The sequence below is a fragment of the Ornithorhynchus anatinus genome, chromosome 18 (genome assembly GCF_004115215.2).
Source record: "Ornithorhynchus anatinus isolate Pmale09 chromosome 18, mOrnAna1.pri.v4, whole genome shotgun sequence".
Classification (NCBI taxonomy): domain Eukaryota; kingdom Metazoa; phylum Chordata; class Mammalia; order Monotremata; family Ornithorhynchidae; genus Ornithorhynchus; species Ornithorhynchus anatinus.
In genome coordinates, this window is record NC_041745.1 from 2,894,507 (window position 1) to 2,916,853 (window position 22,347).

Genomic DNA, 22,347 nt, shown 5'->3' on the forward strand with positions numbered 1-22,347 from the left:
TCGGGGGGGTCCGAGCCAGGGCGGGGCGGGGCGGGGAACGTGCCCGCCGACCCCGTTGCGCCGTAGTCTCCCTAGCGCTCAGCACGGCGCTCTGCCCGGAGTCGGCTCTCGAGAGGTCTCGCGAACGATGACGACGGTCATGCTATCCGTCGGGCGCTCACTAGGCGCCAGGCACCGTACCGAGCGCCGGCCGGGTCGACGGACCGATTCCCCGGGCTCGAGCCCGGGGCCCGGCGCCCTCTGGGGGCAGAGGCAACGAGGCCGTAGCCGTGTCCTTCCTCCGCCGGTTCCCACTCGTCGAGCGCGCGCTCCGTGCGGGGCGCTTTACCGACCGCTCGGAGAGCCCAATCGGGCGACGCGCAGAGGCCACCCCCGCCCACCGCGGGCCCCCGCTCCCGAAGGGCGGGGAGAGACAGGCATCCAAACGGGCAAAGAGGCGTCAATGGAAACGAACAGAATCGTAGGCGACGACGACGGCATCTAAGCGCCCGCTACGCGCCAAGCGCCGCCCTAAGCGCCGGGGCGGACACGGGGTCGTCGGGTGGTCCCGCGTGGGGCCCGCGGCCCTCGTCCCCATTTTACGGACGGGGCGCCCGAGGCTCAGAGGAGCGGAGCCACCGGCCCGAGGCCGCGCAGCAGCCGGGCGGCGGGGCCGGGAGCGGAACCCACGACCCCGGACTCCCGCGCCCGGGCCCTCGCCGCCGAGCCACGTACCCGTCGTGCGTACGAGCGGACGGAATCCAAACCCGAAACCCACCCGGCCCAAGGACCTCGTCCCCGCCGGGGTCGACGGGCCCCTCGGCGGGACGGTCGCCCGCCCGGCCATCCGGCGGTACCGACCGAGCCCCCGCCGTGCGCCCGGCCCCGTGGCGGGCAGCCGGGCGAGCGCGGTCCCGTCGTGTCGTACGACTCGGGAGGCGGCGCGGCGCGGCCTGGCGGAAAGAGCCCGGGCTTCGGAGTCGGAGGTCGCGGGTCCGACCCCCGGCCCCGCCGCCCGTCAGCCGCGTGACCGCGGGCGAGTCGCCCCGCCTCCCCGGGCCTCGGCTCCCCGATCCGGAAAACGGGCACGGAGACCGGGAGCCCCACGCGGGACCGCCCGACGACCCCGCGTCTCCCCCGGCGCTCGGGACGGCGCCCCGCACGCGGTAGGCGCTCAACAGATACCCACGGCGCCGATCGGGAGGCCCGGGCCCCGCCCGTGACGAAGAGTCGCGTGGCCCGGGAGTCGGAGGGCGCGTGTCCGTTGGTCCGCCCGACCCTCTTCGTCGCCCCAGGCGCTCCGGAAAGCAGGGCGCGGCGATAGAGGGAGACGACCGCCGCCGGGGTCCCAATCCCGGCCGCGCCGCCTCGCGACCGACCCGGGGACGGGTCGCCCGTCCCCTCCGGGCCTACGGCGATCCCGCCCGTCGAACGGGGACGAGGACCGGGGGCCCGACCCGGGACGCGGGGCTCGGTGAGCGCCGGCCGCGCGCCCGTCGCCGTTCTCGACGCCGGGGTCGGCCGACATCCGTCCGACGGTGCCGGGCGCCCGGGACGGCCGACCGGGCGACGGGGAGGGACGCCGCCCGCCCGGGCGACGGGGAGGGACGCCGTCCGACCGGGGGGGAGACGGACGGCGGGGCGAGACCGGACGGGACCGGAGGGAGACGGCGTCGACCCCGGCGCCGGCGCTCGACGGAGACCCCCTCCGGGTATCTAAGAAGGAGGCGGGAGCCTCGGGGTGGGGGCGTTCGGCCCCGGGCTCCCCGTCGCCCGTCCGTCCGACGGCGCGTCTGGAGCGCCCGCCGCGCGGGGCGGGGCACCGTACCCAGCGCCCGGGACGGGCGGAGGCGGTCGCCGCCCCGCGACGGAGAGGGCCCGGCCTGGGGAGTCGGAGGTCGCGGGTCCGGATCCCGGCCGTCCCCGCGCCCCGGCGACCTCCTCCGGAGAGGGGGATGGCTCCGGATCGCGGGCCCGGGGCGGGACGACCCGACGAGCCCGCGTCCGCCTCGGCGCTCCGCGCACGGTGGGCGCCTAACGGATCCCGGCTCCCGGCTCCCGGCTCCCGGCTCCCGGCTCCCGGCTCCCGGCTCCCGGCTCCCGGCGCGGTCCCTGGGCGTCGGAGCGGACGCCGCGGCCCCCGGCGACTCGGGCTGGAGAGGGAGGCCCGGGCGGGTCGGAGAGCCTCGAGGGGTGCTCGGCTGGGACGAGGGCGGCGGGCGGGGGTCGGTGCGGGAGCCCCGGGCCTCGGTGGGTGGTCGGCGCCGTCGCCTAGCAGCGGGCGGGGCGGGCCGGGCCGGGCCCCGGCCGCCGGGTGGGAGGAGCCCCGGGCCGGGCCCGCCCCCTCCCCCGGCCCCGCTCCCCTTTTCTGGGCCCGGACCCGCCTCCCCCGCCACAGCGGCCGGGACCCGGCCCGGCCGACGCAGCCCCCCGGCCTCCCCCGCTCGGCGCTCCCGGAGCCCCGAGCCACCGGCCCCGGGGATCTGCCCCCAGAATGCGGGACCGGCCCGCCGCGCCCCCGGATTAACCCCGCCGGACGCCGGGCCCGACCCCCGCCCTCCTCCTCCTCCTCCTGCTCCTGCTCCTGCTCCTGCTCCTGCTCCTCCGCCTGCTCCGCCTGCTCCTCCTCCGCCTCCTCCGTCGCCGCCGGACCCCCGGACCATGAGCCGCCCGGCCCCGGGAGAGCCGCCCCCGGGCTACGCGCCCCCCGCGCCCGGGCCCGACGCCGGACTCCCGCACAAGGTGAGGGACCGCACGCGGGGCGGCCGGGGACCCCCTCGGCCGGCGCCACCCCCCTCCCCCGCCGTGCCGGGAACGGGCCCCCGGGGGTCGGGGGTCCGTCCGCGACCCTCGCGTCCGGCCCGCGCGTCGCGCGGTGTGTGGGCCCGGACCCCCGGGAGGCGCCTCCCCCGCCCCCGGCCCGGCCCCGTGTGAGGGCGTGGGGCTCCGGGCGCGTCCGGCCGCCGGGGAGACGCGGGGGGGGGGGGGACCCCCGCGGGAGAGCCCCCCCCCCCCCGGGCCCCCCCGGACCCCCCCGGGCGCGGGCCGCCGTCCCGGGGAGGCCGGTCCCCCGTGGGAGCCGGCGGGGTCCGTCCGGCGGGCGGGCGTCCGGGGAGGGACCCGGTTCCGCGGCGGGGACACGCTGACCCCTCTCCCCCTCGGTCCCGTCGACAGGGTCGGGACGGGACCGCCCGGGCCCCGCTGTGGCTGCGGGCCCGTTTCCGGGCCTCGCTCTTCACCCTGGGCTGCGGGATCCAGCGCCACTGCGGCAAGGTGCTCTTCCTGGGCCTGCTGGCCTTCGGGGCCCTGGCCCTGGGACTGCGGGTGGCCGCCGTCGAGACCGACCTGGAGCGCCTCTGGGTGGAAGGTGAGTCGGGCGAGGGAGAGGGTGGTGGAGGCGCGAGGGGGGCGAGGGGCCCGGCGGCGGGCCGGGACGCCCGAGCCGACGGGAGCCGGACCGCCCGTCGCGCCTCCGCGCGTGGACCCCTCCCGGCGGCCGACCTCCGGGTTCGGGGGGACGGGCCCGTGGCGACGACCGGCGGCCTCTCCCGGGCCCGGGGCCCCAGGGGACGGGGCGGCCGGGGAGGCCCCCGACCTCCCGGCCCGGCGGCCGCCGGGGTCGGCCGGGGCGGGAGGGCCGCCGGTCCGGGACCCGGCCGGCCCGCCGCCGGGGTCGGACGGGAGCGGGTCCTCGTCGCCCAGCGGGGACGTTCGACAGAGACGATCTCTCCGTCATCGATAAGTTCGGCCCGGCTCTTCTCCCCTCGGCCGCCTCTCTCTCGTAGGGCGGCGTTTCGCCGGTGCCGAACACCCCCCCGCCCCGCGCCGCCTCCTCCCTCTCCTCCTTCTCCTCATTGAGAAATCGCGGCGTTCCTGGCCGTCTCCGCCGACGCCCCCCCCCCCCTCGCCTCCCCCCGGTCCCCCCCCCCCCCCCGCCGCGAGTCCCCGGGAATTCCTCCCGAGCCCCTCGGACGCCCGGCGCCCCGATTGCCCGGGTTGGAGCTTCACACCCTCGGATTCTTCTGGCTGCCTTTTTTGCGACGGGGGCCGCCCGGAGCAGATGTTGCTGTGGGAATCTCTGCCGACTGTTTTCGGAGCCCCCCATCCCCCTGCAGGCGGGCACACACTCTCTCTCTCTCTCTCTCTCTCTCTCACACACACACACACCCCCCACACACATACGCCCGCACGCACACACACACACACACACACACTCACATATCCCCGCTGCTCCCTGTGTGGTCCTAAACTACTCTTGGATTTCCTGCCACAATAGAAGCAACTTTACTCCCACCTCCTCCTCCTCCTCCCCCCTCCCCCCACACCTCCCTCCGCCCCCGCCCCCACCCGACCTAGCTCACCCGCCCTGCCCCCCCCACCCTCCGCCCCCACCCCTCCCGGCCCGGCTGAATGCCGGGCCCGTTTCCCCCCACCTGTTTCCCAGGATGGCGGTGGGGTGGGAGCGGGGAAGGCCCTCCTGGCCCCGGCCGCTGGAAAGAAAAGGACCCGGCGCATTCTTTAGCCCATTCTCTCCATTCTGGAGGACTTCGGCAAAGAAAGCCCTACCCCCTGAATGGGGAGAGCCGCAGCTGTCGGATCCGGAGCGGCCGGGGGAGACCGGGCCGGCCGAGCCCGCGGGGGCCGGGCCCCGCGCCTCCCCGGCGGCTCGGCCGCGTCCCCTGACCCGGCCGATTCTCTTTCGCCCTCCCGTGGGGAGGGGAAGGGGTAGGACGGCGTGCCGCGGGCGGCGGCGGCGGCTCCCCGTTCCCCGCCGGGCTTGCCGCCGCCCCCCGCCGCCTCCCTCTTCTCCCGACCCCGGGGCCCGGGCGGCGGGAGGGGGCCCCGGGCCGGCCCCGGGCCGGCGGCCGGGGGGCCGGACCCCTTCCCGACGCCCGGGCCCCGGGGTCGTCCTCGGGGGCCGGGCGGGTCACGCCCGGTCGCCTCCCGGCCTCGCCCGCTCCCGGGCGACGCTCGGCGGGGGGACGGTCGAGTCGGGGGGGGGCGGCCCGGACGGGGGCGACGGGGCCGCCCTCCCCGCCGCGCGCACGGGCGCGCTCCCGGTGGTCCCGACCCCCGCCGGGCCGCTTTCTCTCCGGACCCTCCCGTTCCGCTCGCCCCCGCTCGCTCGGGGCCTCCCGCCTCGAGCCGGCACGGCCGGCGGCCGGCTTCCGAGCCGGGGCGGGGGAACGCGTGCCGGCCCCCCGCCCGCCCGCCCCCCTCCGCCTCCCGGCCTCCCCGCGGCTTCCCCGGGTCAGCGTCGGGTTTCGGGAGAGGAGCGTGTGCGCGTCGGGGGGGGGGGGGGGGCGGGGGGGGCGGGCGGAGCCCGGGGGACTCTCCGCGTCACATCTGCGTCGCACGTGCGTCGGTACCTGGGTTCCTGCACGGGCCACCCGTTCACGCTCGCTGGCGCGCGTGCCGGCCCGTGTGCACGCGCGCGCCCGCGCCCACGCGCGGAGAGGCGCGCGCGGCAGATCTCGACGGGCTCCGGATCCCGGGTCAGAAGTTCCAGGTTCACGGGAAGCCTCTCGTCCGGAGGCCTCCCCGTCCGCAGGCTTCCAGCCAGATTCCCGGCGCCCCCTCTCGCAGCCGGACCGGGACCCTGACCCCTCCCGGCTGTCCCCGGCTCTCCCGGGCCCGGGAGCGCCGGCCGAAGCCCCGAGGGCCGCGCCCCCCCCCCCCCCCCCCCCCGGGTCCTCGCCGGGGTCAGGGCCCCCTCGGGGGCAGAGGGCCGACCGGCCCCGGGGCCCGGATCTGAAGGGCTTCAGGGCCTGCCGTTGCCCCGCTAGAGGACGCGGCGCCCTCCCCCGGCCCCGCGACCACCTCTCCCCTCCCTACCGTCGGCCCGCCCGCTGGCTCCCGGCCGGTCTGCGGTAGAGACCGGGCAAGGCGGCGCGGGCACGCCGACCCGGCCCCTCCCCGACCGGGCCGCGGGTGCGGGAAGAGGGGCCCGTCGGCGCCCCCGCTGCCGGGCATCGCACCCGCGGCGGCCGGGCCGGGGCGTCCCCCGCCCCCCCCGGGAAGGATTCTCCTCCCCTCCGTGTCTCCCGAAGGCCGGTCTGTCCCGTCTGTCCCTCTCGCCTGGTCCCCGGCGCCGTGCGTGACCCCTGACCCTCCCTCACCCGTGGGCCCGATGGGGCCCTTGAGCCAGACCTGCCCGGGCGCCACCGGGAAGCGAGGGGAGGATTTGGGGGTCTGGCGCCACCCCGGCGGGCGGGGCCCGGCGTCGCCCCCGGCCTCCTCCCCCCACCGGTCCCGCGGCGGTCCCCCCGGAGGCCCGCCGGCCGGCCGGAGCCCTCCCCCTGCGCCGCCCCTACCTCCGAGCCACGGGTCGGAGAGTGGCCGGGGAGGCCCCCGCGTGCCCGGTGACCCCACCGCCCCGGGCGCGCACACGGAGGAGTCCCCCGTCGCGCCGACGCGCGCGCGCCGCGTAGAGCCCGGCGGCGTCTTCGGTTTCCGCCTCGGTCCGGGGGGCCGCCCCCCTCCCGCCCTCAGCTGGCCGGGGCGGTCCGGCGCCCCCGGCTCCTCCCGCCGCGGAAATCCGGCCTCTGAGTCGGGCGCTCAACGGGGAGTCGGGGGTGACATCCAGAGAGGTCCCGGGACGGCGGGCGCTAACCGGGCCCGGGATCTCTTCTTCCCTCCCGGGAAGCTTGCCCCTCTCGGCCGCGCCCCCGTCGCCGCCCTCACGGCGTGGGGCGTTCTCTCTCGCCGTCTCCCATCCCCCTCTGCCCTCCGCCTCCCCGGCCCGCGCCGTCTCGCCGCGCCTGTTCCTCCGCCTCGGTGGCCCTTCGTCTGTTGCCCCCCGTCCTCCGGGCCCGTCTCTTCCCCCTCGGACCGGCCCTCCGTCCGGCTCCCGCTCCGGGAGGACTCTGACGGCGGCGCGGGGCCGTCGGTCACCTCCCCGCCTCTCCCGGGTGGGTCCGGGGGAGTCTCGCCCCTCGCCGGGTCGCTCCCGTCCTTCCCCCGGTCACCTTCCTCTCCGGGGTCCCTCCGAGCTCCGCTCCCCCCTTCCCACCCCCGTCCCGCCCGGGTCCCCGCGGGACTCTCCCTCTCTCCGCCGGGGCCCGGCCTCCGCCCCGCGCGGCCCGGCGGATAAATAAACACGGCGTGAGGGCCGCGGGCCGCATACCTTACCGGAGAGAAGAAACAAACAGCGGAGGGGCCGCGGAGGCCCGAGGGGGCCCGGTCCGGGGGCACCCGGCGGGGCCCGCTCGCGCGGCGGCCCGGAGACGGGGGGGGGGTCCCGTCGAGGGAGGAGCGGCCGAGGCCCGGGTCCGGGGGCGGCGGCCCGGCGGGAGGCCGCGGGGGAGACCTCCGGGTGGCCCCTCGGAGAGGGTGGGCGGTCCGAGCCGGGGCCCGGGGGGCCGGGGCTCCTCCCGACGTGTGGAGGCTCGAGGCCGAGGGGCGGCGGGATCCACGCGGGGCGCCCGGAGGCCCGCCCGGCCCGCCCCGCCGCCCGGCCCGGCCGGTCCCGCCGCGGGACGGGGCGACGGGCGCCCTCGCCGGCCGGCTCCGGCCCCCCGGCCCGGGGAGGGCCCCCCGCGTGAAGCGGGGCCGAGAGGTAGGCCGCGGGCCCGGGCCCGAGGCCCGGAGAGCGGCGCCCGACGCCCCGACGCCCGACGCCTCGCCCGCCGGGCCCTCGGCCGACCCCGGGCCCGGACCCCCGGGGCCCGGGCGGCCCCCGGAGGGAGTCGCGGAGCGGGAGAGCGGGGCGGGGGACGCGCCACCTCGGGCTCGGCCCCCGAGGCCCCTCACCCCATCTGCCGTCCCTCCCCTGGGCCCGAGGGAGCTCTGTGCGGCTTTGTGAAGGGAGAGGGAGGGAGGGAGGGAGGGAGAGAGGGAGGAAAAGGCCGGAGGGAGAGGAGGGGGGCGGACGGAGGGACACGGAGGGGAGGCCCGGCTCGGACCCTGGCTCGCCGGCTCGGGTTTAATCTTCATTTTCTCCGCGGAGGGGCCGGGGCCCGAGGACGAGGGGAGCCCGGGCGCACCCGGGCCGGGGGGCCGAGGAGATGGGGGGGGAGGGGATGTCTCCCTTTCCCCCTCGGGCCTGGAAAAGCGGTCTGCGTTGAGAAGATTCATCTCCTGCCTGAATGAAGCCAGCAACGTGGAAAAATGTTGGCATTGACGGGGGGCTGAATGTCCGTTTCAGCCCCACATTAGGGCACATTAGCAGGCAGTGGAGTGCTTAATGCAGCCATTTCTCACAGCGGCCCACAGAGGGGGTGATTAGCATAATTAGTCCAAGCCTCTATACATATGGAAATAACAAGAGCCTAAATGCCAACACCAGTGGAAATTTATGTCGATGCTGACAGGAGGCTCGGCCTCAATAGTTCCCAACCCCAGCCCCCCCCGACCCGCCCCCCGTCTCCCCCCCCCTCACCCTCTCTCGGGGGGCCGGCCGCTCCCCGGGGCCGAGCGGCCCCCCTCGGTCCCCTCCCCGCTCCCTTCCCGCCCTCCCGGAGCGCCCCCCCCCCCGGCTCCGGGGTCTAGGGTCCGGGAGACAGAGGGGCTCCGGAGGGCCGAGGGGTCCCCGGGGCGGGGGACCGGGCCCGGTGACCGCCACTCCGTCCCTCTCTCGGGGGGAGAGGGGAATCCGGAGCCGGGCCCGGAGGGTCCTCGCCGGGCCGGACCCCCCCCCACCCGACGCCCTCCTCCGCCCCTCTCCCCTCCTCCTCGGAGACGGGGCGACGAGGCGGGGCCGCCGGGGAGAAGGGGCCCCGTCCCGGCCGCCTCCCGGCCCCCCGTCGTCCCGCCGGGCCGAGGGCCTGGCCCGCGGCCCTCCCCGCCCCTTCCTGGACGAAGGAGATGTGCGGTGGGTCCCACCCCACCCCCGGGGGGACCCCCCCGCCCCCCCGGGAGGCGGGCCGCGGGGGCCGGCCCCCGCCGGGACCCCCCTCGCTCCCTCGGCCCGGCGGCCACCCCGGCGGGGCGAGGCGGAAACGTCTGTGCGAGCGCGGCTCCGCGGCCCCCACCCCCTGCGGGATTTCCTGTCACGCAGCATGGGGCTTTTCACCGGCCCCTAATCCCGCTAATCCTGCCCACCCGCCGCGCCGGACCGGACGGCGGGCCGCGGCCGGCTCGGGGGACGCCCCGACGGCTCTCCGGGGCCGGGGCCGGGGGAGGGCCGCCCCGGAGCGTCGACCCCCATCGCGCCCGGCCCCCGGAGGCCCCCGGGTCCGGCCGGCCGCCCGCCGGAGCGGGCGTGGGGCCGAGGGGCGCGGGCGTGACCCGGGCGGCGGCTCCCCGAGCGGAGCCCGTCCGCCCGGGACGCTCGCCCTCCCGTCCCCGCGGGCCTCGGCCGCCCGGGGTCACACGGGCTCTCGATGACCGCCCCGCGCCTGGGCCCCGGCCTCCCCGGGGGCCCCCGCCCCCCTACGACCCGAGGCGGTCCGGTGGCCGGCACCCTCCGCCAGGGGATCCGTCGGGGTCGACAGCGTGGCGGCGGGGCGCCCGGGGCGGCGGCGGGAGCGCCGTCGACGGGAGCCGGGACGCTGTGGGAGGATTTCCGGGAGAGTAGGGGGAGAGACCGCCCTCCCTTCCGACGCTTCCTCTGGACCACGAGGGGTCGAAGAAGGGGCGACGGGGTGGTCCCCAGCGGCGGGGGCGCGCCCTCCGCCCTCCCTCACGCTCTTGCTCTCGTCTCTCTCTTACCAGCGGGCAGCCGGGTGAGCCGGGAACTGCGCTATACGAAGGAGAAGCTGGGGGAGGAGGCCGTGTACACCTCGCAGATGCTCATCCAGACCCCGCGGCGGGAGGGCCAGAACATCCTGAGCCCCGAGGCCCTGGGGCTGCACCTCCAGGCCGCCCTCGCCGCCAGCAAAGTGCAGGTGTCGCTCTACGGAAAGTGAGTCCGTCCCGCCCCTCCGCGGATCCGCGCCTCCCCGTCCGCCTCCCCGTCCGTCCGTCCGTCCGTCGGCCGATGGGTCGATCCCCGGCGCCCCGGGGTCACGGGGCCCGGCCGTGGCCGCCGGCCCTCCGGGAGCCCCCCGCCCCGCCCCGTCGGGCCCCGATCCGGAGCCGGCCGCCGGGGCCTGACCCCCCTTCGCCCTCTCGGGCTCTAGGTCCTGGGATCTGAACAAAATCTGCTACAAGTCGGGAGTCCCGGTCATCGAGAACGGGATGATCGAGCGGGTGAGTCTCCGGGCCGGAGGAGGGCGGGGAAGGGATGGCGCGGCACGGGCGGCGGGGGGGGAACCCGGGCGCCAGGGCCCCTCCTCATCCGGGCCCGGGGTCCCCTCTCCCCTCCCGGCCCCAACGGGGCCCTTTTAGTCCTCACCGGGACTCGGCCCCGGACGGGGAGGGCCCCGTGGGGGCGGGCGGGGAGGGACGCCCCCCTGGGGACCGCGGGCCGAGGCCCCGGGGACCGACGGGACTCTGGCGTCCCCGGCAGATGATCGAGAAGCTGTTTCCCTGCGTGATCCTCACCCCGCTGGACTGTTTCTGGGAAGGAGCCAAACTCCAGGGGGGCTCGGCCTACCTACCGTAAGTAGCTCGGCCCCCTCTCCCCGCCCCGGTGGCGTCTCCTCCCGCATCTCCGCTCCCCCCCCCGCCAGTCCCCGGAGAGGAGGCGCGGAGGGGCCGGCGTGCGTGTTTCCCATGTCCCCGCGGATGCGGGGATGCGGGGATGTGCCTGTTGGCATGTAGCTCCGCATTGTGTCTGCCTAAATGAATGCGTGCCTCCGTGTGTGTGTGTGTGTGTGTGTGTGTGTGTGTGGGTCTGCCCCTGTTTATCTGTGTGTGTCTTTGTGTGTGCATATGCGTGTGTGTGTGTGTGTGTGTGTCCCCGTCCCCGGGGACCGGGGTCTGTCCTTTGTGAGCAAACGGCATCCCGGGCCCTTCTCATGCTAATGGGCTCCCCTCCCCCACCCCGAGGGGGCCGGCCGGGGAAGGGGCCGGAGGGGCCGGAGACCCTCCCTCCCTCCCTCTTCCTCCTCCTCTCCTCCTCCTCCTCCCCCCTCCGTCCCCGGGCCCCAGGTGAGGCCTGCCCCCGGGCCGCTCTTTGTCCCCGGGGGGGTCGGGGGGCGGCGGCGGGGCCCTGGGGGAAGAAGGGCCGCTGTGGCCGCCCCCCACCCCCACGCCTCCCCCCCTTACCGGGAGTCACCCCCTCCCCGGTGCCCGGCAGGGGCCGGCCCGACATCCAGTGGACCAACCTGGACCCCGAGCAGCTGCTGGAGGAGCTGGGCCCCTTCGCCTCCCTGGAGGGCTTCCGGGAGCTGCTGGACAAGGCCCAGGTGGGCCAGGCCTACGTGGGGCGGCCCTGCCTGCACCCCGACGACCCCCACTGCCCCCCCAGCGCCCCCAACCGACACAGCGGCCAGGTGCGGCCCCGGGGGGAGGCGGGGAGGGAGGGAGAGAGGGAGGAGGCCCCGGCACCCGCCCGAACCGCCCCCGCGCAACCTCCTGCTCGCAGGACCGCGCGTGGGCCCGCACGCACCCGGGCCCGCCTGGACGGGCCGGGCCCCCGGTCCCCCGGACGGGGAGTGAAGCCGCCCCCTCCCCTGTGGGCCGCAGGCTCCGGACGTGTCCCGGGAGCTGAGCGGCGGCTGCCACGGCTTCTCCCACAAGTTCATGCACTGGCAGGAGGAGCTGCTGCTCGGGGGCATCGCCAAGGACCGCCAGGGCCGCCTGCTCAGGTGAGGGCGGCCGGCCGGAGCGTGGTCCCTCCCGTCGTCGTCCGGCCCCGTCCGTCGGCGCGACGCTAGAGCGAGACGGTCCCCGTCCCCGTGAGCTCACGGTCCGGGGCGGGGGAGGCGGACGTCGACGCGGGTAGACAGGCGCCGACAGAAACGAACGGGACCGCGGACGCGGACGGGCGGAGGAGGAGCGGGGCTCGGTCCGCGAAGGCCCCCGGGGGGAGGAGACGGGCCTCCGTCGGGGCGGATTCGAGGAGGGGGGGAGGGCGTTCCGGGCCGGGGTCGGCGGAGAGACGGGCGGGCCGGAGGCCCGGGGAGGAGGTCGGCCGCGGCAGGGGAGCGGGGGGCGCGGGCTCGGGACGGAGGGAGGGGAGGCGGAAGGGGGCCGGGGGGGGCCGGACGGCCTCGAGGCCAACGGGGACGAGTTTTCGTCCGACACGATGGGAGATTTTTGAGGAGGGGGCCGACGCGCCCCCACCCCCACCCCCACCCCGCGCGTCTCCGTAGGAAGGTGATCCGGGCGGCAGAGTGAAGGATGGACCGGAGAGGGGAGGGCTAGAGGTTGGGAGGTCAGAGCGGAGGCTGTCGCGGTGGTCCGGGCGGGAGAGGAGCGAGCGAGCGGACGCACGCGGGAGGGGTCTGGATGGAGGGGGAAAGGGCGGAGCTTAGCGGCCTCGCCCAGGCGAGACCCGCTACGGTCTCACGGGCCACGGTGACGGATTGGATGTGGGGGTCGCGAGGGAGAGAGGAGTCCGGGAGACCGCCGAGGTTACGGGCCCGTGAGACGGGAAGGACGGGGCGGGGCCGTCTGCGGCGAAGGGAAAGCGCGGGAGAGGACGGGGTTTGGGAGGGAAGGCGAGGGGCTCGGTTTTGAGGCGCCGGGAGGACGTCCCGGTAGAGACGTCCAGAAGGCGGGAGAAGGTGCCGGCCCAGAGAGAGAGAGATCGGGGGAGGAGACCGAGAGCCGGGCGTCATCCGCCCTCCCCCGCCCCCCCCCCTCCCGCCCCCGTGCAGCGCCGAGGCCCTGCAGACCACCTTCCTGCTGATGAGCCCCCGGCAGCTGTACGAGCACTTCAAGGGCGACTACGAGACCCACGACATCGGCTGGAGCGAGGAGCAGGCCGGGGCCGTGCTGCAGGCCTGGCAGCGCCGCTTCGTCCAGGTCGGGGCCGGGGGGCCGCGGCGGGGGGCCGGGGGAACCCCGGGGGGGCCGGCGGCCCCGGGGGCTCAACGGCGGGTTCCCGCCTCCCCGCAGGTGGCTCAGCGGGCGGTGCCCGAGAACGCCACGCAGCGCGTGCACGCCTTCTCCACCACCACGCTGGACGACATCATGCGCTCCTTCTCGGACGTCAGCGTGGTCCGCGTGGCCGGCGGCTACCTGCTCATGGTACGAGGCCCCCCCCCCCGCGGCCCCCGGCCCCGTTCCTCCCGTCTCCCCCTTCCCTCCCTTCCCGCCCCCGGGGCGCGGGGCGTGACCCGGGGCCTGTCTCCGCAGCTGGCCTACGCCTGCGTGACGATGCTGCGGTGGGACTGCTCCAAGTCCCAGGGCGCCGTGGGGCTGGCGGGAGTGCTGCTCGTGGCCCTGTCGGTCGCCTCGGGCCTCGGCCTCTGCTCGCTGCTGGGCATCGCCTTCAACGCGGCCACCACCCAGGTAACCGGCGGGGGGACCGAGGCGGGGGGCCGGGGGCCCGAGGCGGGGGGCCGGGGGCCGACCGCCGACGCCGACGCCCCCTCCCCTCAGGTGCTGCCCTTCCTGGCGCTGGGCATAGGGGTGGATGACATGTTCCTCCTGGCTCACGCCTTCGTCGAGGCCCCGCCCGGCACCCCCGTGCAGGTGAGCGCCCCTCCCTCCCTCCCCCTCCGCGCCCCGCCCCCCCCCACCGAGGGGACGCTCCCCCGGGCTCCTCTCCCGCCCGCCCCCCGGCCCCGCTCCCCGCACGCCCCCCGGTGCCACGCCTGCCCGGCCGCCGGCCCCGGCCCCGGTAACAGCATCTGTTCCTCCCCCGTTGCCCCCGATAACAGCGCGTGTCCGTCCCCCCGGGCAGGAGCGGACGGGCGAGTGCCTGCGGCGGACGGGCACCAGCGTGGCGCTCACCTCCGTCAACAACATGGTCGCCTTCTTCATGGCCGCCCTGGTCCCCATCCCGGCCCTCCGGGCCTTCTCCCTGCAGGTGAGGCCCCCGTCCCGTCCGGGCGCCCGCCCGTTCCCCCCGGGGCCCCCCGAGCCGTCCGCGGGGGCGGGGGCCGGTGGCGGGGGGGGGAGGGGGCGGCGGGCCGGCCCGGCCGCCCGGGTCACCGGCCTCTCCCCGCGGCCCCCACAGGCGGCGGTGGTGGTGGGCTGTAACTTCGCGGCCGTCCTGCTCATCTTCCCGGCCGTCCTCAGCCTGGATCTGCACCGGCGCCACCACCGGCGCCTGGACGTCCTCTGCTGCTTCTCCAGGTCAGCCGCCCCCCCACCCCCCCCGCCTCCCGTCCCCCCGCCGCCTCCCGTCCCCCCCGTGCCCCCCTCCGGCCCCGCCGGCCCGGCTCAGAGCCCCGTCTCCGCCTCTCGCAGCCCGTGCTCCTCTCGGGTCATCCAGATCCAGCCCCAGGAGCCGGCGGAAGGGACGCCGCCCGCCGGGCCCGGCCGCCTGACGGCCACGGTGCAGGCCTTCGCCCGCTGCGACGCCGCCGGCCGGCACGTGGTCACCGTCCTGCCCCCCGGCGCCCGCCCGGCCCCCCCGCCCCCGGACCCGCTGGGCTCCCAGCTCTTCGGGCCCGCGGGCTCCACCCGCGACCTGCTGGGGCAGGGGGAGGGCCCGGGGAGGGAGCGGGCCTGCGGCACGCTGCCCTGCGCCCGCTGGAACCTGGCGCACTTCGCCCGCCGCCAGTACGCCCCGGTGCTGCTCCGGGGGCACACCAAGGTGAGGGCCGGGGCCGGCGGGGGGCGGGGAGGGGGGCCGGCGGGGACCGGGGACGTCCGCCCCGCTCCCCCGACCGACCCCTCCCCCGCCGTCCGCACAGGGGGCCGTGCTGGTGCTCTTCGGGGCCCTCCTGGGGCTGGGCCTCTACGGGACGACCCTGGTGCGCGACGGGCTGGAGCTGACGGACGTGGTGCCCCACGGCACCAAGGAGCACGACTTCCTGGCGGCCCAGCTCAAGTACTTCTCCCTGTACGAGGTGGCCGTGGTCACGCAGGGCGGCTTCGACTACGCCCGCTCCCAGCGGGCCCTGCTGGACCTCCACCGCCGCTTCGGCGCCCTCAAGGCCGTGCTGCCCGCCCCCGCCCACCAGCCGCCCCGCACCTGGCTGCACTACTATCGCGACTGGCTCCGAGGTGACCGGGCCGGGGGGCGGGCCGGGGGGCCGGGGGGGGCGGTGGGGGGGGGCCGGGGCCGGGCCTGACCGCCCCCCCGCCCTCCCTCCGCCCGTAGGGATCCAGGCCGCGTTCGACCGGGACTGGGCGGCCGGACGCATCACCCGCCACTCCTACCGCAACGGCTCCGAGGACGGGGCCCTGGCCTACAAGCTGCTCATCCAGACCGGGGACCCCAAGGAGCCGCTCGACTACGGCCAGGTGAGTCCGAGCGCCCCCCCCCCCCCCCGGCCTCGGGTCTCCGGGCCCCCGCGCCCCCCCAGAAGGGCGCTCCCCCCCCGCCCTCCTCCCCGCCGGGGCCGCGAGCACCCGTCCTCCGCCCCGGCGCTCGGCCCGCGGCGGGCGCCCGGCGGTACGGCGACGGCCGTCATCCGACCCCGGCCTCCGACGGGCGGTCGGCGGGGGCCGGGGGGGAGGTCGGGGCGCCCGGTCCACCCTCCCCCGGTCCCCCCCCCCCCCCCCCGCCACAGCTGACCACGAAGCACCTGGTGGACGCGGAAGGTCTGATCGCCCCGGAGGTCTTCTACGTGGGGCTGACGGTGTGGGTGAGCAGCGACCCCCTGGGCCTGGCCGCCTCCCAGGCCAACTTCTACCCCGCCCCGCCCGAGTGGCTGCACGACAAGTACGACACCACGGGGGAGAACCTGCGCAGTGAGTCCCGGGGTGGGGCGGGGGGGGGGAGGCCGGGGGGCCGGGGGGCGGCCGGGGCGGGCCGGGGCCGGGCCGCGGGCCGGCCCCCCTGACCCCGCGCTCTCTGTCCGTCTGTGTCCGTGTCCGTGTCGGCGCCCTCCCCTTCCCCCGCACAGTCCCGGCGGCGCAGCCCCTGGAGTTCGCCCAGTTCCCCTTCCTGCTGAGCGGCCTGCGGCAGACGGCCGACTTCGTGGAGGCCATCGAGGGGGCGCGGGCGGCCTGCGCGGAGGCGGCGCGGGCGGGGGTGCGGGCCTACCCCAGCGGCTCCCCCTTCCTCTTCTGGGAGCAGTACCTGGGCCTGCGCCGCTGCTTCCTGCTCACCGTCTGCATCCTGCTGGCCTGCACCTTCCTCGTCTGCGCCCTGCTGCTGCTCAACCCCTGGACCGCCGGGCTCATCGTGAGTGGCGGGACCGGTCCCCCCCCCCCCCCCCAACGCCGGGGCCCCGGGAGCCCGCCGCCGGGGGCCGGGCCCGCCCTCAGCGCCCCCCTCGTCCGCCCCCAGGTGCTGGTGCTGGCCATGATGACGGTGGAGCTCTTCGGCATCATGGGCTTCCTGGGCATCAAGCTGAGCGCCATCCCCGTGGTCATCCTCATCGCCTCCGTGGGCATCGGCGTCGAGTTCACCGTGCACGTGGCCCTGGTGAGCCCGGGGGGGGCCCGGCGGGAGGGGGGGGGGGCGGGGCCGGGGCCCGGCCCGCCGGGCGGCCCGCCCTGACCCGGCCCCTCCTCCCTCCCCCAGGGCTTCCTGACGGCCGGGGGCGGCGGGCGGGACCTGCGGGCCGCCCGGGCCCTGGAGCACACGTTCGCGCCGGTGACCGACGGGGCCGTGTCCACCCTGCTGGGGCTGCTCATGCTGGCCGGCTCCGACTTCGACTTCATCGTCAGGTACGCGGGGGCCGGCCACCCCGCGCCGCCTCCCCGGCCCGAGGAGGGGGCTCGGCCCGCCGCCCTTCGGGCGCCCGCCTCCTCTTCGCCCCCCCTCGCCGTCCCCTCGCTCCGCCTCGCCCGCCCTCGGGTCCCTCCCTCTCCGTGGGACACCCCCGGACCCCCACCCCCGACCTCCGCTCGATTCCCGTCTTCTCCTCCCTTCCGCGCTGGGGTGGGCGTGGGGCCCGCCCGGGACCGACCCCCTCCGTCGCCCCGCGCCCTCCCGAGGGCTCGGAACCCAGCGCCCCGCGCGCGGTCGGCCTTCGGCGCACGGCTTGGGTTAACGGGCTCCCTTCCCCCCGGCCCCCCGCCCAGGTACTTCTTCGTGGTGCTCACCGTGCTCACCGTCCTGGGGCTCCTCAACGGGCTGGTGCTGCTGCCCGTGCTCCTCTCCGTCGTCGGGCCCCCCGCCGAGGTGAGCGACCGCCGCCGCGCCGGCCGAGCGCGCGCGGGGCGCGGGACCGAGCGCCGGGGCGGGGGCGGACGGTGGGTTCCCCGCCCCGAGTGACCTCCCCGCCCCTCCCGCTCCCGGCAGGCGCCGGCCTCGGACCGCGCCGGCCCCCTGCCCTCGCCCGACGCGGCGCCGCCGCCCCTCGGCCCCCGGGCCTTCTTCGGAGGATCCGGGCCGCCCTTCCGGGAAGCGGAGGGGGGCGCGGGGGACGCCCCCGGCGCCTACATCCTGCCGCCCGCCCACTCCCACATCCTGCTGGAGGCCAGCAAGGATCCCAACTTCCCCACCATCACGGTGAGCGGGGCGGAGCCGGGGTCCCGGGGGGGGGGGGGGGGGGGGGGGGCGGGCGCGGGGCCCCCTCTCACGCCCCGCTCCCCCGGCTCCGCTCCCGCAGGTGGTGCAGACCTACAAGGACGGGCCGGAGGGCCGGGGCCCGCCCCCCGCCCCCGAGCCCAAGTGGGGTCCCCGGGGGGGGCCGCGGCCCACCCTGCCCGGCGGCTTCGCCACCCTGACGGCCTCGGTGACCGTGGCCCTGCACCCGCCCCCGCTGCCCGGGGGCTGCGCCCACGAAGGCTTCGAGGAGGGCGAGGCGGCCCGGCCCCCCGGGGCCTTCCCCGCGGCCCCCCCGGGCCCCAAGGACGCGGGCGGACACAGCTGCTGAGGTGAGCGCCCCCTCCCTCCTCCCCGGCCCCCCGGCCCCCCGGCCCGCTCCCGCCGCTGACCCCCCGGCTCGCCCCCCAGGTCCTACGACGCGGAAGTGACCAAAGGAAGCGAAGAGCCCGAGCCCCCCCGCCGCCGCTGCTGCTGCTGCTGAGCCCCCGCCCCTCCCTCCTGCTGGGCGGGCGGGCGGGCGGGCGGGCCGGACGGGGGGACGGCAGGACGCGGGCCCGCCCGTCCTCCCGGGGCCCGGCCCGTGCTCTGAAACCGAAGCACTGAGGAGGAGACGCGGAGCCCGCCCGCCCGCCCGCACCTCGCTCTGGGACCCGGACGGAGGGGGACCCCCGGACCCCCCCCCCCCCCCGATCCGGGCTCGCCCCCCGACCCCGGGGGGCGGGGAGGGGCCGGGCGCACAGCCCCCCGTCCGAGCGGAGGGTGAGGAGAGCACGGCGGCCCGCGTGGGCGGAGCCGTGGTGCGTGACTGTGACCGCGTGTGTGCGTGCCTGCGCGTGCGTGTGTGTGAGAGAGAGAGAGAGAGAGAGAGTGCGAGTGTGCACACGTCCCCCGCCTCCCACCACATAAGTTATTTATATGAAGAGAAGAGGTTTATTTTTGTAGTTTGTACAGATGTTAGCCGTGCTGGAAGTTTTATTTTTAAAGAGTAAATATCTATTCTATCTAAAGTCCCTCAGCTGGCTCTGTTCCGCTCCGGGAGGGGGCGCGGGGGGGGGGGGGGCGAGACACACGGGGCCCCGGCCGTCCGTGGGCACGGGGGGAGCTCCCGGGGGTTCACTCGCCGCGCGCGCGAGGGGCGTCGGGCCTTCCCCGGGGAAGAGAAGAAAACGGAGGCCTCGTAGACGCCCCTCCGACCCCCGGGCCGCCGCACGGCTACCGGCTCGGCCCGGGCCCCACGGGTTCTCGGTCGGGCCGGAGCCGGCCCCCCGCCGCCTCCGCCGCGGAATCTCCCCGGGAGGAGGGAGAAGAGGAAGAGCTCCTCGGCCGGAGGCCCCCCGGACGGACTCCCCCGCCTCCGTCCCCCGCGACGTCCCGGTTGCCTCTGAGCCCGTGGCCCCGTCCTTCCACCCGGAAGCGCCTCCTCGCCTCCGTTCAACGGACGGGCTCGGCCCGGCCCTCCCCGCTCCTTCCGGGGCGCGTCGGCCGCCCGGCCTTCCCCGGGGAAGGGGAGAGAGGGGGCCCGGTTCGGCGGAGACGCGGAGGGGAGGGGGTCCCGGGCCCGAGGGGGGGAGGGGGCCGGCGGCAGGATTGACGAGGTCGGAGCACCGAGAAAAAGTTAGCGGGAGAGGAGTGGAGCGGGTGGGCCGGGCTGCGGGGGGACATCGGGGAGGCGGGAGAGGAGGCGGCGGGGAGCCGGTGGAGCGCTTCCAAGCTGAAGGCGAGGAGCTTCCGTCTGTGGAGGTCGGGGGGCGGCCACTGGAGTCCCTTCTCTTTTGGAAGGGGAGGGGGGGGCCGAAGACCCTTCTTCAGACACCATCTGGGCGGCGGAGCGGAGAGGGGAAGGGACGGGAGGCGGGGAGGTCGGCGAGGTAGGAAGGAGGGGCCTCCGGAGAGGCCGTGAAGACGGACCCGACGGGATCCGCCCGGAGACCCGAGGCGCGGGGCGAACGAGAGAGGTGAGCGGAGGGGGACGCCGCGCTAAGGGGGCGAGAGGGGCCGCGGCGGGGAGGGGCATCCGAGTAGGGGGGGGGTCCCGGAGGCAGGAGGAGGCCACGGAGGGATCGGGCCTGAGACTGAGAGGAAACGGCCCCGGAGGGAAGAGGACCGTCCGTCCCGGAGACTCGGCTCTTCGTGGGCAGGGCTCGACTCCGCCACCTCCACCGTACCCTCCCCAACGCTCGGTGCGGGGTGTGACTCTTAAGGAGGGCGGGAGGCGGGCCCGACCCCGCCTCGGTTCATCCGTCGGTCGGCGCCGTTTATCGGGCGCGGACCGCCGGACCGAGCGCTTGGGAGAGGACGACAGAGAGACGCGTTCCCCGCCCGCGACGAGCTCGCGTCTTCCCTCCGCCGCCCGGGGCGGTTCTCCACAGAAACGTCCCGTGCACCTTCCCCCCCGCACCTCGACTCCTTCCGACGGAAGCCCCTCCGAGGCCGACCGGGGGGCGGGCCGGCCCTCCGCGGACGTCGCGCCTCCTCCGGGAGGCCTTCCCGGAGCTCCCGTCTCCCCGCCGCCTCTCCCGCGGGCCGAGTGACGATAATCGTCGGCGGACCTGGCGGGGGGAGGGCCGACCCGATCATCCCTCGCTTTAGTCCGGGACTTTGCACGTAGTAAGCGCGTGACGGATAATCGTCATCCTTGTCGAACGTTGAATGTCATCAAATACTATTATGAGCCACCACGGCATTTATTTTAACAGTATTTACGGAGCGCTTACTATGTGCAGAGCGCTGTACGAAGCGCTTGGAACGGACAGATGGGTAACAGATTCGTGAGCGTCGGCTTCAGGGCCCTCTGGCAGGCTTCCTACTCCGGCCTAACCCGTCCGCTCCGCTCCCGCGGCAACCAGTTTATCCCCGTGCCGCCATCGGTCGGTCGCATTTCCTGAGCGCCTACTGCGTGCGGAGCTCTGTGCTGAGCGCCCGGGAGAGTGGAGCCCAACAGCGTAAGAGACGCGTTCCCTGCCCACCGCGAGCTTACCGAGTGGATCTCGTCCATCTCACCCCCTACTGCCCCTTCCCGACTCCTCCCCCCGGGCCTGGAACCGCCCCCGTCCCCGCTTTCCAAGCCTTATCAGGGTCCCGCCTCCTCCAAGAGGCCTTCCCCGCCGAAGCCCTCTTTTCCCCGGCTCCCTCTCCCTTCGGCATCCTCCCCGCCCTCGGATCTGTCTCCTCCGGACAATTCGGCTGCCCGGCACTCTGGTCCAGATCCGTCGCTTCTTCCTCTACGTTAACGTCCCGTCTTCTTCCCCTCTGGACCGCAAGCTCGCTGCGAGCGGGGAAGGTGGCCCACCCACTCCTTGGCGCTCTACTTTCCCAAGCGTTTACTATTCATTCACTCGCTCGGTATTTATTGAGCGCTTCCTATGTGCAGAGCGCTGGACTAAGCGCTTGGAATGGTCAAATCGGTAACAGGGACCGTCCCGGCCCATTGACGGGGTTACGGTCCAATCGGGGGGGGGGGGGGGGGGGAGACGGACGGACAAAAACAATAGCAATAAATAGAATCAAGGCAATAAATAACATCAAGGCAATAAATGGTCCAGTGCTCCGCATACGGTAAGTGCTCGATAAGCACCGCCGACCGACAGTCATCCCCCGGGGAAGCAGCGTGGCTCGGTGGAAAGAGCCCGGGCTTTGGAGTCCGAGGTCATGGGTTCGAATCCCGGCTCCGCCACGTGTCAGCCGGGTGACCGTGGGCGAGTCACTTCACTTCTCTGGGCCTCGGTGACCTCATCCGGAAAATGGGGATGAAGCCCGTGAGCCCCACGTGGGACGACCTGATTCCCCTGTGTCTCCCCCAGCGCTTGGAATAGTGCTCTGCACAGAGTGAGCGCTTAACGGATACCAACATTATTATTATTCACCCCCATTTTCCAGATGAGGTAACCGAGGGCGGGAGAAGAGGCTTGCCCAGTCGCCCGGCCGAGCGGCGGGGCCTGCGAGCCCCACGACACGGGGCCTGTGTCCATCCTGATTGGGGTATCCCTAGTAGGCCGCGTGACACGTAGTAAGCGCTTAAACGCCCATTTAAAAAAAAGGGGGCCGCAGCGGGGCTCAGTGGCAAGAGCCCGGGCTTGGGACTCAGAGGTCATGGGCTCGCATCCTGGCTCTGCCACCTGTCAGCTGGGTGACCGTGGGCAGGTCACTTCTCTGGGCCTCGGTTCCCTCATCTGGAAAATGGGGATTAACTGGGAGCCTCCCGTGGGACGACCCGATTGCCCTGTCTCTCCCCCAGCGCTTAGAACAGCGCTCTGCACCTAGTAAGCGCTGAACAAACCCCATTCTCTGTGCCTCAGTTCCCTCATCTGTAAAACCTCAATCCCCCTGGATCTCCCCGGGCGCTTAGAACAGCGCCCTGCCCCTAGTAAGCGCTTAACAAATACCGACATCATTAAAGTGGGGATTCAGACCGGGAGCCTCACGTGGGACAACCTGATGACCCTCTATCTCCTTCTCTGTGCCTCAGTTCCCTCATCTGTAAAACCTCAACTGTATCTCCCCCGGCGCTTAGAACAGCGCTCTGCCCCTAGTAAGCGCTTAACAAATACCGACATCATTAAAGTGGGGATTCAGACCGGGAGCCTCACGTGGGACAACCTGATGACCCTCTATCTCCCATTCTCTGTGCCTCAGTTCCCTCATCTGTAAAACCTCAATCCCCCTGGATCTCCCCCGGCGCTTAGAACAGCGCCCTGCACCTAGTAAGCGCTTAACAAATACCGACATTATTAAAGTGGGGATTCAGACCGGGAGTCTCCCGTGGGACCACCTGATGACCCTGGATCTCCCCCGGCGCTTAGAACAGTGCTCTGCGCCTAGTAAGCGCTTAACAAATACCAACATTAAGAAACACCGATATTACTATTCTAGGGGCCTCCATTCGATGGCATTTCCCGAGCGCTCACCGTGTGGCCTCGGTGCTCGGAAAGCCACGCTGCGGCCCGGTACTTTATTTCCAAGCCCGGGCCCGACTCCTCCAA

General features: G+C 75.3%; 2 protein-coding genes across 2 annotated transcripts; both read left to right on the forward strand.

Annotated features, from left to right (window-relative positions):
- Window positions 1-6,109: 6,109 nt before the first annotated feature.
- Window positions 6,110-7,783, forward strand: LOC114805488 (basic proline-rich protein-like). The gene is made up of 2 exons (XM_029046749.1): window positions 6,110-6,890; window positions 7,116-7,783. The coding sequence occupies exons 1-2, from the start codon at window positions 6,110-6,112 to the stop codon at window positions 7,781-7,783; spliced, it is 1,449 nt and encodes a 482-aa protein (XP_028902582.1).
- A 1,758-nt stretch (window positions 7,784-9,541) lies between these two features.
- On the forward strand, window positions 9,542-17,864 carry PTCH2 (patched 2). The gene is made up of 22 exons (XM_029082969.2): window positions 9,542-9,823; window positions 10,041-10,110; window positions 10,370-10,461; window positions 11,102-11,297; window positions 11,491-11,612; window positions 12,627-12,774; window positions 12,868-12,999; window positions 13,108-13,263; window positions 13,354-13,446; window positions 13,658-13,783; window positions 13,934-14,052; window positions 14,167-14,515; window positions 14,616-14,928; window positions 15,026-15,168; window positions 15,438-15,618; window positions 15,774-16,054; window positions 16,160-16,297; window positions 16,397-16,542; window positions 16,900-16,999; window positions 17,120-17,329; window positions 17,430-17,697; window positions 17,777-17,864. The coding sequence occupies exons 1-21, from the start codon at window positions 9,708-9,710 to the stop codon at window positions 17,694-17,696; spliced, it is 3,498 nt and encodes a 1,165-aa protein (XP_028938802.1). The 5' UTR covers window positions 9,542-9,707; the 3' UTR covers window position 17,697; window positions 17,777-17,864.
- The last annotated feature ends 4,483 nt before the right edge of the window (window positions 17,865-22,347 follow it).